This window comes from Setaria viridis, chromosome 9, assembly GCF_005286985.2.
Source record: "Setaria viridis chromosome 9, Setaria_viridis_v4.0, whole genome shotgun sequence".
Lineage (NCBI taxonomy): Eukaryota > Viridiplantae > Streptophyta > Magnoliopsida > Poales > Poaceae > Setaria > Setaria viridis.
The window spans coordinates 53,865,544-53,879,379 of NC_048271.2; the positions used below are offsets into that span (position 1 = coordinate 53,865,544).

The 13,836-nt window shown below is 47.1% G+C and overlaps 3 protein-coding genes across 4 annotated transcripts; all 3 read right to left on the minus strand.

Annotated features, from left to right (window-relative positions):
- Window positions 1-220: 220 nt before the first annotated feature.
- Window positions 221-5,442, minus strand: LOC117839349 (uncharacterized). Of its 2 annotated transcripts, XM_034719660.2 has the most exons (6): window positions 5,129-5,431; window positions 4,854-5,044; window positions 4,703-4,748; window positions 1,196-1,278; window positions 1,007-1,123; window positions 221-512 (listed from the first exon to the last, which is right to left on the minus strand). In XM_034719660.2, the coding sequence occupies exons 1-6, from the start codon at window positions 5,319-5,321 to the stop codon at window positions 441-443; spliced, it is 702 nt and encodes a 233-aa protein (XP_034575551.1). In that variant the 5' UTR covers window positions 5,322-5,431; the 3' UTR covers window positions 221-440. The 2 variants fall into 2 exon arrangements, with proteins under 2 accessions (XP_034575551.1, XP_072146770.1); XM_072290669.1 differs by having other exon boundaries at window positions 1,007-1,278; window positions 5,129-5,442.
- A 928-nt stretch (window positions 5,443-6,370) lies between these two features.
- Window positions 6,371-10,741, minus strand: LOC117839075 (pheophorbide a oxygenase, chloroplastic). The gene is made up of 7 exons (XM_034719321.2): window positions 10,033-10,741; window positions 9,707-9,942; window positions 9,492-9,618; window positions 8,269-8,405; window positions 7,967-8,126; window positions 7,429-7,707; window positions 6,371-6,871 (listed from the first exon to the last, which is right to left on the minus strand). Exons 1-7 carry the CDS (start codon window positions 10,420-10,422, stop codon window positions 6,617-6,619), a joined length of 1,584 nt encoding a protein of 527 aa, XP_034575212.1. The 5' UTR covers window positions 10,423-10,741; the 3' UTR covers window positions 6,371-6,616.
- Window positions 10,742-11,476: 735 nt separating this feature from the next.
- On the minus strand, window positions 11,477-12,618 carry LOC117839076 (cyclin-dependent kinases regulatory subunit 1). Its single transcript, XM_034719322.2, has 4 exons — window positions 12,459-12,618; window positions 12,231-12,311; window positions 12,069-12,129; window positions 11,477-11,962 (listed from the first exon to the last, which is right to left on the minus strand). The coding sequence occupies exons 2-4, from the start codon at window positions 12,281-12,283 to the stop codon at window positions 11,804-11,806; spliced, it is 273 nt and encodes a 90-aa protein (XP_034575213.1). The 5' UTR covers window positions 12,284-12,311; window positions 12,459-12,618; the 3' UTR covers window positions 11,477-11,803.
- Between the last annotated feature and the right edge of the window lie 1,218 nt (window positions 12,619-13,836).

The following is a 13,836-nucleotide window of genomic DNA, read 5'->3' on the forward strand; positions in this document are numbered from 1 at the left end:
TACCATCTGACATCAAACGCAATAAAGTGCAGCCAACGGGTCAACTGCGCATGCTGATGATGCCTGCACCGCGCCCAGAATCCCAGATCAAACTGCCAATCTGCAACCACTAAGGACAATATTGTTCATGAAACGATCCTTAAATCAGTTTACACTTCCGGTTTCTGGTTAACTAGTTTTCTCGCGAAAGAAAGAGAAAAAACGAGTACGTGGGCACAAATGACAGTTCAGATGCTATCATCTTCATTGTGACTGTGAATGCTCGATTTACAATCTTCAGAACTCGTACAGCTGAAGAACAGCAATAGAAAACGGCAATACCTAATTTCAACAGATTCAACATACAGAAATTGTCGTGAGTGACATTCAGGCAGGATTGCTATACAACATAGTGAGTTCAACGAACAAACTATCATGCCTACTGGAGGCACTGTGCAGCTTCATATTTCGCCAGTGCCAAGTGGTTTCCTTGAAGAATCACCAGAAGCCCAAGCTTGGTAGTCTTTAACAAGCTGAAACGACAAAAAAGAAAATAAATTTGTAGAGAAATATAGAAATGTTGCTCACAACCACCTACGACTCAACATATTTACATCTGGCAAATAAACATGTCTTCCTCATAAATGGCTATTTAAGTCAGCTAGTTCATGACAGGGATCATGGACAGCAAGTACAACTAAAAACTGAATCATTCAGTGGACTGTGAATATAGATGAGTCTGGCAGAAAGAAATACTACAAGTAAAATAGAGCCTTGACCTGATAGGATTCTGTTTGGGGGAAAAATGAAAAATAGTTCAATTTAGAATAAAGTGAGAGGTAATTTGCAGATACAACTTCGTCTCAAATATACATAGACCAAACCATCCTTGACTTGCTTAACAATTCACCTAAAGTTGTTATACAAAAGAAACATGTACTGCAGCTTGGAAGAAAAAGTGAAGGCTGAAATGAAGAAAACGTTAATAAACAAATAGCTATAGCACGTCAAATAAAACAAAACCAACCTGATTCAGAAACCTTGGAAGCATGACTCCGAGCAACTGCTCAAGCACTTGTCTGCCGCTTGACTCAATGGCTGTAACTGGTATTGCTCGAAATGGAAAAGGTATATCGATTGTGACCTGAAGATTATCATAATAAGCTGATTGTGTATAACTCAATAATGATTCAGTGGGAATTTGAGAGTACAGTACCTCTATTGTAGTATCTGATGTAAGCTGTTGAAGGGTCGAACCTTGCAAAGTGCTACTGCAGAAAACCCTATTCACCATAGAAGCTGCATCCCACAGCAAATCATGTCAATGATATCCTGGAACAAGGGGTTAAATAATTTATCTTAGACTATGAAAAGAAAATCACTATGAATAATATGGATTAAAGTCTACTAGAAGAGCTAAGTTGGCCATGCAAATCCTTGTTAGAGTATATTTAGTAGTTGTAGATATACGTATCGCAGACTGCCATATGTATCCGGGGGAGCCTTGCCCCCAAGTCTCTGTACTCTATATATACCAACCGAGGCCTCAATGAAATACAATCCATCTATTATACGCAATCTATTCTTCCTACATGGTATCACGAGTTTAGATTCTAATTCTCGGTGACAAACCCTAGCCGCCGCTCGCTTCCGCACCGCGCGCCCCCAGGGAGATCAATCTCCGCCGGGGGCAGCGCCACAGTTTTTTCGACGGATCCGTTGATCCGTCTTCTTCAAGCGTCAGTCAAGCAGCACATCTAATTTTCTCCGTTGAGCCGTGCTGCCGTCGTCCATGCTTTGCCGTGGGCCGTGCCGCGCCGTGGCTACTGGACGTGTATGTGGCGTGTCGCATGCCGTGACTAGGCCAAGCGCCGCTGTGCCATCGCTCCCGGTCGCCGCGCCATGGCCATGTCGGGTCCCCACGGGACTCGATCTGCTGGCCAACATGCCACTCCAGTAGGCCCGCATTGCCTTCTGCGGTTGTGCCTCTGTGCAAGGCGTGTGCTGGCCTCTGCTCGGCCTCTGCTGGCCAGCCTAGCCTGTCTTCCCCCTCCCTCTCTCTTTCCTGTACACGATTGACCACGGGAAAAAGAGGAGAAGGGTCCATACGGAGTCAGGCTAGGAGCACCTACAAGCTCTACACGGAGAATTGTTGCTGTTGTACCTTTTTCTTTTGCCCGATCTTTGATTGCGTCGCCCGCCGCCATACCAATTCCGCTCACCTCTACTTCGACATCGGCGTCGACTTCACCAGCTCCTGCCCCGTCTCCGACTGTGCAGCTTGGCGAGATGGACGGCGCCCTAGGGGACACCCGTGTGCACCGCCCTCCTCGCTGCTTCGTCCGCATGTCGACCTCCATCGGCTCGTCGTCGCCTCCACTGATCGGGACGCCTCCGACGACTTCGCCCATCGTCGTCTCGCCTCGCGCATACTCGGTCTGATCAGCCGATGTGCGTAATCCACCCAACTCCCGTGACGTTCATCCTCGTATTGCGCGCCTCTTCCCCGAGTATGGAGGGCTGCCGCTGCATCGCCTCTTCGGGCAGCAGTGGCGCCACCCGTGGTCTCCTTCGCCGTTGCATCCTTACCGCCGCCGACCACATCAACGACCTCGTCGTCGACTACGAGTCGCTGAGCCTTGCGCGCATGGTCTTCATCAGGCTATTCGAGTTCTTCATCGTCTCCTTCGAGCTCCGCCGCCGCGTCATCCAGATCATCAGGCCTTGCATCAGATCGTCCGGGTCTACCTCCTCGCTTCGTCCAGCACCACCTCGTCGCCAGTGTCGCCGTCTAATCTCCACCTCGTTCGTCTACTCTAGCAACCGCGAGCTACATCGGCATCTTCTACCTCGCCATTCTTTTGCGCCTGCGACCGCCGTGGAGGCCTTCTCTGCTGGTCCCTCAGACAACGGCACCTGGTTGTGCACTATCCCTTGCACGTCCGGTATTGGCAACGCCAGTGCGTGCCATCGTCCCCGATGCGTTCCCGGGCCTGGCAAACCCGGGAATGTCTTGCCCGATGGCTTGACTGCATTGACTTTGGCATTGACCCCCCCCCCCCCTCTACGATTGCCTCGACGCGTCACCATCTTCATCTTTGGCGTCTTCCCCTACGCGCCACCATCCTCACGGCGCCTCCTCGTGCGCCCGCGGTTTCATGTGCGGCTCCCTCATCTTCAGCAACCTCAACAGCTACGTCGAGCACGGCTACTCTAAGCACGGCATCCTCGACCACAGCTACTCGTCCTCATGCTCGGCTACCTCGACATCGGCACAAAGGGCTATCATCTGCATGAGTTACTCCCCAATTTTCTCTTCAGTTGCAGCATCCGCACCGCACCGACGTTATCACTAAGGGGGGATGTCAGTCCGTCGGCTTTTGCCTTCGGCTTCTTCTTTAGTCTCACCGTCGCAATGCTCCCGCTGTGATTGCGGGGGGATATTAGAGTATATTTGGTAGTTGTAGATATACGTATCGTAGACTGCCATATGTATCCGGAGGAGCCTTGCCCCCCAAAAAAGTCTTTGTACTCTATATATACCGGCCCAAGCCTCAATGCAATACAATCCATCTATTATACGCAATCTATTCTTCCTACAATCCTTGGTTATGTCACTACAACCAAATTCGCCTCTCTCTGTCTATCCAAACCATATGAACTTCTCAACAAATTATTGAGTTAAAGAAGTTATGCAGCACAAGAAAAGTATGTATATCACAAAAACGATTTAGAATCAATAACAACATTGTCAAGAAGTTAGCTAATATCTACTAGGATATAGCCAAAGTATTATGTTTACTTTTTTTGCCCTTTCTAAAATAAGCAGAAAAGGGTACCTTCAGGCCTATGCAGAAAGATTAAACTTTAATTTTTCATGGGTCCAGTGGTAAGGTCACAAAGACTGCCATAGTAGGATGAAAATTTATAAGAGGAAACAGAGCAGCAGTTTAACAATGACTTTACAGCTTATCAGCAAATGGAATAGGAAGGATATTCTTTTCAAACAAAATTTTGGGGTTCATCAATTTTGCTGTTATCACATCAGTTAAAGATTGGCCATTACTAAAAACAGAAATCAATGTGCTGTGAGCATCATAATCAAAACATTGTAAGCATTGTTTCAAACTACAGTTTTTGTGAGTGGATTCCCAGTTTATATTTCATACAATTGTGGCCAAGCTCGTACTCAGCAATTTAGCATCCACCACTTTATCAAACATGGAATGAAAATAGCAGCTACTTTGAGCATTTATTAGTTCATTATTTAGGCCAGTCTCAATGCATAGTTTCATCACACTGTTACCAAGATTGACATGTCATCTTTTCAATGAAATGAAACTATCACTCTCAGTGCATAGTTTCATTGCACAGTTTCATAGACAACCTGTAGCATTTAATTTTTACGTGGAGTTATGATCATATGTGTCTTGCGATGAAACTATAACATCCTCAGTGCAAGTTTTATTGGGTTTCATGGAACTAAGTAAGGTGGGTTTCATGGGGATGAAACTCCCCTCTCCTCTCTCCTCATAATTAGGTTGCCACACCAGTAAAACTGCTGAAGTGGCATATGATTTAATGCCCATGAAACTCTCCATGACACCCCGCTGAGACTAGCCTCAGGACTCCTGTCGACTGAGCCAATGACTAACAACGAGCAGCAATCCGGCAAGTAAAGTCGAACAGCCGAAACAACACTAATGTCAAGAACGAACCTAACCTGAGAACTTATCATTCTGCGCCTCCACAAGTGGCGATCCCTCCAGCTGCAAGCAAACCCAAATAAGCGTATCAACGAAACCCATTATTTAGCGAGCGGATTATTTGGGTCAAAATAAACAACTGCCGCCATTATTGAAGCATGACGGTACCTTACAGGAGAGGAGGCGAATACAGCAGCCGTTGGGCTCCTCGTCGACGCGGACGAGCAGGACGGGGCAGACCTCAAGCGCGAAGAAGCGGAAGCGGTATACGTAGCATCGGAAGGTAGAGTCGTCGACGCGCTCGATGCGCTCCGCGTCCAGCACCGAGTACTGGCTCGCCGGCAAGCTCATGTACTCCGCTGCAGCAGCAAGCAGACACATATCTCAATCGAACAAGGCGACCATGAAGTTTGGGGAGAGCAAGGGAGGAAGGCTCTGAGTACCGAGGGGGCGGGCTAGCTGCTGGACGGAGACGGACTCTGAGCGGCGGGCGACGAACCGCGCCTTGGGGGCGGACGAAGAGGAGGAGACGGCGGATGACGACGACGACGACGACTGCGAGGAGGCGCGGACGACGGCGCGGGAGCGGCGGAACGCGGCGGGGACCGGGGGCGGCGAGCGGAGGGACGCAGCCATTTGGGCGCGCGCTGTGTGACTGTGTCGCGTGCGTGGCCGGCGTCGGTCGCCGGTGAGTGGCTGCGGGCGGTTGCTTCCCCCGGGGGACCGTGCTGAGCTAGGAAATGGAGGTCTCGATCTTCTTGCTCATTGGACGGATAAGATGGAGTGGGAAGGGGATCTAGCGTTATGATGGAGTGGACCTCGCGACTCCAAGTTCCAGGGTGGGCCAGGGGACCTGTCATTGTCAAATTTCCGTAGCTTGCTGGAGGAGGATGGGGCCGGAGCCCGGAAGCGTAGGACACGAGTCATGCAAGTTCTCACGTGTTTTAGTAAAGTTTTATCTTTTTCAAAATCCAGTGTTGACGTATGCTCCACCCACCCGCTTCAAACTAGAGGATCATAGGCGCCTCTGTAACAAAGTGTTGAACCTGATGTTTATCACCACCTCCGCTTACCATAGCTCGGTTCTCAACCGAGATTTAGAGGGGTTTGTCGTATTGAATATTTAGATAGAAGGTTTGAACATGAGCTAATTATAAACCAATTGCACAGATGGAGGATAATTCGCTAGATGAATCTATTAAGCCTAATTAGTACACGATTTGGCAATGTGATGCTATAGTAAATATGTGCTAATCATGAATTAAATAGGCTTAATAGATTCGTCTCGCGAATTAACCTCCATCTATATAATTGGTTTTGTAATTAGTTTATGTTTAATACTTCTAATTAGTATCTAAACATTCGATCTGATAGGGACTAAATTTTAGTCCGTGTAACCAAACACCTCCTTAATAATGGTCATGTGTGTTTCTCATCGCAGATTGTGATCGATTGAATCTGCAAATATAGAGAACATATTATTATATGGTACTCCCTCAACTTTAAATTATAAAACATTTTTAAAATATATAACTTTTATTATGCATCTAAATATATTAATATAATCCTTTTTCACATAGTAGGTTTTAGTGATGAAACGAGCTTGTGGTGCTAAGATAGGATATCAATAAAATCACAATTGAACTGGAGGATAAAACGGAGGGAGCAGTAAGCTAGCTCTTGAATTGCTATAAAACTTGTGAGAACCAAATTCATATCTGAACCAATGATTCGGAGAGTTTTTTATCCAATGGATAATATATGCAAAATTATGTTTCCGCTTTACATCGCTACATCCTACTGCCTATTATACACAAATTGGTATTGAGCTTTATATCCGGTAAAAAGTTACATTCCCTAGCTAGGCGGCCTAGGTTACACGTTACAGAAATGAACATGTGATGTCGCTACACCAGATGCTCGCAAAAATTTTAATCAATGTCAGCGTGCACGTAATCTACGAATACAAAATTCTTCTGGAGATCATGGAATGCGTATGCTAGAGCAGCGCTGACCAAAGCAGCTGCACCAATCAATATTCTGAGCTGAACTTCAGCAGGAATCCCTGCGGTAGCACAGCACACTACTGTCGCTCCCATGAAGACCTTCTGCAGAGTCTGGAATGCATCATATGCTCCTTTGCAAGATGAGCATTTCAATGTGTGCTGCTCGTATCTGTCTAGCATCTGCATGACACAAAGCCAATCATAAGAATACAAGAATTAATGGAATGCAAAAACACAACTGACGTAAATTAGGTAGATGATATGGTTTCAGATTCACTGGGTATTAGAGAAAACAGAAGGTAAACTTTGCTGTTCTAGACTTCTAGTAAAATGGAACCATTACAGTTAAGCAAATATTCTTGGATGCCTAACCGTAAGAGTAGTCCGATGCTAGCAACTTTCCAAAGAGATTTGAAATCTATCACTGAATTTTGCCCATTCTATTAAGCAGGTTGCAGTGAAGACACCAGTACATATGACAGATGCTAATTCAAAACATAGATTGTCTATTATAAAGATGAAGTGTGCTAACAACGAAGACATGATGTCACATTCTGCCCAGAAAGAAAAAACATACAAGTAAGAAAAGGATAATTGCAATCAATTTTTAATGCGTAGTCGTGTAGAGTATTAAGTATGTAAGCAAAACAAATCCTTGACCACCAAAAGGATTGCCATGTTAAGTCTGAAGGCAAAAAAAAAAACTGAGATTCCTAGGTAACCCAGATAACTTTTACCTCGCGCTTTGAAAGGACAGTGGAAGGCAATGTTTCTTGGCTAGCATTTCCAAACCACTCAGGTTGGCTATTGCCAAATTTCCTTAGCCATGTCCGGAATGCTAAAACAAATCGGTCAGCCTGAGTGGGTGTGAATGTGATCTTTGTGTACTGCTGGTTAACATCTGCAGAAGATTCCTTGGATGCAGCTAAGAAAATCTTCTCCTGGCCTTGAAGAACGATCATATCACCATCATAGACCAAATTTGAAGTCCAATGTTCATACCATCGAGGAACAAGCTGCACCAAAAATACGAAAAAGCAAAGAGAAAAGGAAGGTATCAGGATTTGACTGTAAACATATAAATTCAAATATGGTGAAACAATAAAGTCCGTCAATAATAAATGTTTACAGTAGGGACCTTCCATGTTGTTTCCCCACAAAAGTATGACAAGAAGTTCATTTAAACAGTTAAAAAGGAAAAATATCAAGCATAAGATAACGTTGACAGCATAACCAGAAAATAAAGCACAAGGGAAACACTATACAAGCATGTACCTGCCACCATGCTTTTCCTGGCATTGTAAACTGGAAAAAGTTCCGAGCACTGCAGACAATAGAACGAGTCTTCCCTGGGGCCATTGGAATGTTAAACGAGCAAATCCATATGACCCATTTCTGGTCTCCAAAAATGGGTAACTTTGTGTCTATCTCTATTCTGCACAAACCGGCCAACAAAGTTCAGAACCATGCAACAACTGAATTGCTGACCGATAAATAAGAACCACTACACCACAATGATGGCAAGTGAAACAATAAAAAGGATGGGAAAGACAACCAGGCACTTTGCTGAAACTTACTTGTTTAATGCATAGCATGGGGCCTCAAAAGTTGCAGTGATGCGAGGATTACCGGAATTTGCCCCTGAGTAACCCCAGGCACCACTTGATTCCATCTTGAATGTCAGAGGCCTGGCCCTATCTCTCCGTCCAGTAACCTATGAGAGGAGTAAGGAGTTAAGCTCTGAAACATGAGTAGATTGGCTGAAACCATGCATCTCCAGAAAACAAAGTATATCATTTGTCAGCAAATGACAGACAGATAGCCTAGTTAAGTCAATCCAGTTATTTACTGTCCATTCAGAATAAGCAAGTAGCAGAAGTAAATAGAACAAACTATTATGCAATAAAATATCAGTATATTCATAGTTAAGGTGCAACAATTAGTTAATATTTCACACTGGCAACAGGAAAAGATAAGAGGTCAGACTCAGATCATTCCACATTTTTTCCCATCAGAAGCCATTTCTAAGGAATTCAATGTATTACTTAAACTAAATTGAGTTGGGTTTTATTGGCAAACTAAATACTCCCTCCATTCCAAATTATAAGTCATTCCAAGAATCTTGGAGAGTCAAAGCATCTCAAGTTTGACCAAAATTATAGAGAAAATTATAAAGATTACGACATCAAACAGGTATACTATGAAAATATAATTGATGAAGAATCTAATGATACTTAGTTGACATCATAAATGTTATTATATTATCATACAAATTTGGTCAAACTTGATATACTTTGACTCTCCAAGATTCTTGGAATGACTTATAATTTGGGATGGAGGGAGTACAATTTATTACAATAAAAATGTATTTCCTCAAATCACAATCTTTCAACTGCAAATTAATCACGAGTCATGACTAAGCATGAGGTTCCAATGTGGTCAGCAACTAAGGTGGTGTTTGGTTAGCTAAAATGTAACGTAATCTGATTAATGAAGATAACGAATCCCATTACATATGTTTGGTTGCGGTGGTTTGTAATCAATTGACACTGTAATCGAATCTCTTACCTAAATAATATAATATCTATACAAGCTTGTTACCCCTCCTCCCCCATCGTAATCAGATACAACACCCACACCGTAATCTGATTACGTTACTAGAGTGCAACCAAACAAAGAGGGTAATCACCCATTCCGCCGCCAAAAACACTGTAATCTGATTCCCTTTGCGTTTACGTTACCTTTGCACGAACCAAACACTATCTAAACATTCTCAAACAAAGACTCCGTAATAAGTTACCTTGTGGTGAGCAAATTCTATATGAGACGGATCAGAGACGTTCTCCATCAACGTATCATAACCATAGTACAAGTCTCTCTGGATCGTCACCGTGGAGAAGGCCGGGTCATCAAACTCTTTCGGCAACCTGAAACCAAAGCAAGATCAAATTTAGTCACAGGAATGCAGAACCTAATTCAATCGATAGCCATTGTTACAAGCCAGACTCTACGCACATTGGAGGCTTGGTGGCAGTGGCTTTCTCCCACCCATTCTCGTCGGGCCACACGAAGAGCAGCCCTTGGGAGACAAGGGTGGGGAATTTGGTTGCGCATGCCTTCGGCGACTGCACCGCCCGGGCCTCGGGACCCTCGGGCATGGCCTGCGGGATCCTGGTGCAGGCGCCGGAGCCGTCGAATGACCAGCCGTGGTACGAGCACTGCAAGCACCCCGTCTCATCGATCCTCCCCTCCTGCAAGGATATCGGATCAAAATTAGTCCGATACGAGGATGGGATCGGATAGGACACAGATGATGCGTGGAAGAGATGCGGTCACCATACCGAGAGCGGGGCAAGGCGGTGGGGGCAGCGGTCATCGAGCGCGACCCACTCGCCGGACTTGGGGTCCTTCCAGATGACGAGGTCGCGGTTGAGGAGCTGGAACGGGGTGGGGCGGCTGGGGTCGAGGTCCTCGACGAGGGAGACCGGGTACCAGTGATCCCTCCACGAGAACTTCTCCCCGGAGTCGGGCGCCGACGTGCTCGGCTCCGCCTGCTCCGCCGCCTCCCCGGGGGCGGACGGCGGCGCCGCCACGCGCAAGCGGGTGCGAGGACGGCCCACGCCGCGGGCGGCGTGGTGGCGGGAGGCCGAGGCCAAGGCCGAGGGGAGGGCGTGGAGCCGCGGCGGCCTCGGTGTGACGAGGAGGGAGGGGGTTGGGATCGTCGCGCGCATTTTCGCCGACTCGTGTCAAGCGGAGAGGTTTTGGCTTCGCGTCGGAGGTCCTCGCCGCGCCGGGTTTTATGCGCCTGCGGTCGCTGTGGATGGGTGGGAGCACTCAAGCAGTGCAGTGCTTCTAGACTCGGCAAGAACAGAGTTCTGGCACGCCAAGGGGAGAAACCTCCTGTTTTTGGCGGAAAAAAACAGTGGCTGGTCGAGAATTTTCTCACGTTCTCACCGCCGAGAAGTGAACAAGAGCTGAAGAACTACTGCCACGACTAGAGGGAGTACACTTTACAAACGGGGAGGAGGGGGTGTGAGGTTGCGTGACGGCAGGGGAGGGAGGGAGGCGAGGATGGAAGATATGCGGGAGCACGCATGGCTTTTTGCGGCGTTCGTGTGGTGGAGCTTTGGCCAGCCAGCCAGCCCCCGACCGGGACACGAACGCGAGCCGAGGGCCCGAGACCTGACCGGCGAGAACGACACAAACCGACCCGCGGTGGCGCATCCCGCCCATTGTTTGCAGCACCAGACAAACGAACACTGAACCTCGAATCTGAAACGTTCGACAACTACCAGGCTTCACAGAACGATTCAAATCAAATTTAATTGCGATTTGGTTCATGCAACCTGCATACCAACTGCTCGTCAGGGAAAATGACAGCTGCTACACGGTATCAGAAATACCGACATCATCAGCGCCGCGAAATTATCACAAATCCATTCCATATCACACAGTGCAACAGAAAAATAAACAAAAAATCACCTTCCACTTAGCATCATAGTCGCTAAACCAAAACTAGTACGCATCAGCATCAGACAAGCAATCATCATTCATCAGGACTTTTGCCTCCTCACGCCCCCACAATCACTGCCAACATTCCAGGGCCCATTTCACTATAGCTAGATGTTAATGTTTATACAATGTTTGAAATGCATAATTTTCACACAAACTATGTAGGGCAAGTCATTCATCACATATGCACTTCAAAAACGCATACGGAGCACACAAGGAATCATCTTGCAATCTCTTAGCTGCTAGACAAGCACCGAAGTTCATAGACAAACATAAGCACAACCAGATCATCACATAACAGATTAATTAGCCCAGTACTACAAACCAGAATAACACCATCAGGAACAGGAATGTAAACCAGAATCGCAACACATGGTAGTGTAATTAAGAGTACTCATCATAACACAGCCTAGTACATGCCAGTTCCTTCATAGGCATTTCAACGAACACAAAGTGGACACCACCAAGACCAGTCACTTGATTCCAACCAACAGGAGGAGAAATTAATCGGAAGCATAGCGACGCCCCTTTTAGAGAGGAAAAGGGGCTTATGGTTTAAACACTCCAAACCCACGGTCGCCGCCTCCCTCACCGGAGGGCTCACTTGGGCAGCATCTGCGCCGCCGCTGCGGCAGCAGCCTCCTGCTGCTGCTGGTAGTTGAGCGGGCGGCGGAACAGCATGATGTGCGGCTCCGGCCGGTGGATCGCGTAGTGCACCCACCCGCGGCTCTGCTGAACGCCGATCGCACGCCACTCGTTCTGAAAAAAAAAAGAAAATTCCCAACAAAACCCCAACATTAGACCACCAAGACAGCGGGGCAAGAAGGCGATCTACACGAATGCAGGTGAAATTCTTCGCGTTTACCTCGGAGAGGAGGCGGTTCTTGGGGAGAAGCTTGGCGACCTCGGGCGGGAGGACGACGTGCCTGCGCCGGACAAAGGGGATCGGGTTAGGGTTTTGCCAACCACGGCAAGCCAAAGAGATGGAAAGGGGGCGAAGATCAGGAAGCTAGGGTTTCCCATCTACCTGTACTCGTAGGTGTCGTCAAAGTACTTCTCGGAGTACTGGATCTGGCCCATGTCCACCACCACTTCTCGATCAACCTCTCTACAGAAAAATCCCCAAAATTTCAGCGGAAAACCCCAAAAAGACAACCGAATCGCGCAGCAACCAGAACAAAACCACGATTCACAGGTTAACATTCCTCAGGAAACACGAGAAATCGACGGATTTGGAGGGAGGCGGCGCGCATACCTCGGAGCGGAGCGGAGCGGAGCGGATGCGGTTGGTGCGAGGAGCTGAGACAAGAGCCGCAGCGAAAGGAGCGTCTTGGAGGAGACGGTGGTGGTGGGATGGGTTTGGGGAGCGTATTTAAAAAGGAAACGGAGGGCCGCGACCGTTGGTGCGGAGATGGACGGGCGAGATGGCCCCGGGCGGATAGGGCAAGTAGTCGTTGCGGATCGCCACCGCCGGATTCAAGGGCGGCGTCGGCTGGACTCGCGTTCAAATCAGCGGAAACGTGTTGAGAACGTGGATGGGAGGGAGTTTTGAATTTTGAAATCGAGGACTGGCGCGAGTAAAATACTACTATAGTTGATTTGCCCGTTGTTCCTACTGCTCCACGAACTCGAATATGATTCCTGCCATAAAGGTTTACAAGATTTGAGATGGGAATGAAGTTCTTTGGTGCCGTTACCCGTTAGTATCTTCCACAGGAAGCAACCTACAGTCCTGCACTCCTACACACTCCAACGTTCTGAGAAACTTCCGCAAGAAGCCAGAAAGGAGGCAGAAAGACCTTCAAAATCCGGTCTTCAGTCTGGGCCCAGTCCATCAGCATGTGTGATAGAGAAGTTCCGCATGCACCGGCCCAATTTGCCTGTCCCAGACTGCTGCTGTCGCTTCAGCGGTTCAGCCCAAAGCCTTCATTTGGGCCGAGCCTGCGCATAACGCTCTGCCTCCGCTCACACAACCGAGACAGGGAAGTTCTGCAACATTTTCTTCGTGAAAACTAGCGAAAGAACAAAAAATGAGGCAAAAAAACTTGCGTTTTATCAATCGCACAAAGCTTTAAGAGGAACGATGCGGCTGCGACGCATCAGAAATCGTGAAGCGAATCCTGGGACGAAGCCAATCAGAGCCAAGTGTGAGGGGCAGTAAACAAACTGACAAATGATGGCATTTCATTTTATTTCTCTCTTTCGTAATATACTTCACGAATGGAGGTTTTAGTTTCATCAAAGTCTAAAGAAGTGTCGTGCCGTGCCAATTCATGTGATCCTTATATTAACCCAAAAGGGAAAAGAGCAATGTCCATTTTTCTCTCCAAGGATTCTTTACATTTTCCGTGATGGCAACAGAGGGCCTAATGCTTGTTAGTTTACAGGTAGACTTGGTACTGCAAGCCCGCAACCTACCCGAGTTGCCTCAATTCTTTTTCTGGAGGACGAATTGCCACATGAATTTGTTAATGTCCCCACAAGCTAAGTGCTCCAGCTCACGAAGCACATCCAAATATTTGACCAGGAGTGCCAGCTCATAATTCGCGGGAATTTGCAAGTTTTCAAGCTTGATCAGGGCATTCTAAATCTCTAATACACAGTCGATGGATATCAAAAATTATCGTTCCCTA